This window comes from Lottia gigantea (assembly GCF_000327385.1).
Source record: "Lottia gigantea unplaced genomic scaffold LOTGIsca_299, whole genome shotgun sequence".
Classification (NCBI taxonomy): Eukaryota; Metazoa; Mollusca; class Gastropoda; family Lottiidae; genus Lottia; species Lottia gigantea.
Window position 1 is genome coordinate 9,853 of NW_008708982.1, and position 1,650 is coordinate 11,502.

Consider the following 1,650-nt stretch of genomic DNA (forward strand, 5'->3'; position numbering starts at 1 on the left):
AAATAGTTTCATTATTAAAAACCTCGCCAATTATACATGAAAATATTGGTAAAATATTCTATTTACATCAATGTATCTACTTTATCAGACTGAATTTGTTTTAAAAGGGTTAATTAAAAACGGAGAGCATTAATAATTGAATTAGGCAGTTTGACCTAGTCTAGGTGGTTGGTTTAACCTTTTATTAAACTTAAGAGACATATTTCTCTACAGAAAGGCTTTTTTTCTTCAATCAGTACAGTAGTTTTCTAACAGCTTCCTATAGATACTGTCTCACTGAATCAAAAATGGTGAGATGGTGCTTTAACTAGGGAATATGGTATATGGCAAGTTAACATCCGCTTCCAGGTGATTGATGAGAGTGGTATATGGCAAGTTAACATCCGCTTCCACGCAATTGATGAGAGTGGTATATGGCAAGTTAACATCCGCTTCCACGTGATTGATGAAAGTGGTATATGGCAAGTTAACATCCGCTTCCATGTGATTGATGAGAGTGGTATATGGCAAGTTAACATCCGCTTCCACGTGATTGATGAGAGTGGTATATGGCAAGTTAACATCCGCTTCCACGTGATTGATGAGAGTGGTATATGGCAAGTTAACATCCGCTTCCACGTGATTGATGAGAGTGGTATATGGCAAATTAACATCCGCTTCCACGTGATTGATGAGAGTGGTATATGGCAAGTTAACATCCGCTTCCACGTGATTGATGAGAGTGGTATATGGCAAGTTAACATCCGCTTCCACGTGATTGATGAGAGTGGTATATGGCAAGCTAACATCCGCTTCCACGTGATTGATGAGAGTGGTATATGGCAAGTTAACATCCGCTTCCATGTGATTGATGAGAGTGGTAGATGGCAAGTTAACATCCGCTTCCACGTGATTGATGGGTTAGTTGGTACATGACAAGTCAACATCCGCTTCCACGTGATTGGCGGGTGGTAGATGGCAAGTTAACATCCGCTTCCACGTGGTTGGTTTGTAGGTATATGACAAGTTAACATCTGCTTCCAAGTGGCTGGTTGGTTGGTAGGCATATGGCCAGTCATTTTCTGATATCGCAGACTAATTTGGTAGGCGTGTCCTTCCTGGGTTTTATAGTTGATGGGTGGTGGTCATATTTCATATTTTGCAAGACTAGTAATAAATATGGCACTTCAATGGTGGATAGATTTTTATGGTGAATTTCAGCTTAATAAGAGCATAATAGGTTTAAAGATTGGTTTCCTTATTTTTTAGTGTTAAATTCAAATGTATATGATTAATTGGTGTTTCTAGGGAATTATCATGTATCCTTAATCATATCATTATGTTCTAATTGCATATGATTATCAGTTTTCACCAATCAACGGCTCGATATTATTAGTTGAAACCTTTTATTAAACTTAAGAGACACATTTCTCTACAGAAAGGCTTTTTTTCTTCAATCGGTACAGTAGTTTTCTAACAGCTTCCTATAGATACTGTCTCACTGGATCAAAAATGGTGAGATGGTGCTTTAACTAGGGAAACGTCAAGTCACAAGCAGTGATCTGTTTCTAATGGGTCTTCAATCCTATTGATCTACAATAATGTGATATTTAGGGGTAGAGATCACATTAAATAACCAAACACAATTTTATGGTACATGTATACTACTTC

The 1,650-nt window shown here is 37.6% G+C and overlaps 1 protein-coding gene across 1 annotated transcript; it reads left to right on the plus strand.

Annotated features, from left to right (window-relative positions):
* Window positions 1-327: 327 nt before the first annotated feature.
* LOTGIDRAFT_145256 (hypothetical protein) lies at window positions 328-915 on the plus strand (the record flags this gene model as incomplete). Its single annotated transcript, XM_009057001.1, has 1 exon — window positions 328-915. A coding segment is annotated over one exon (588 nt), but the record flags the coding sequence as incomplete, so codon positions are not given.
* Window positions 916-1,650: the final 735 nt, after the last annotated feature.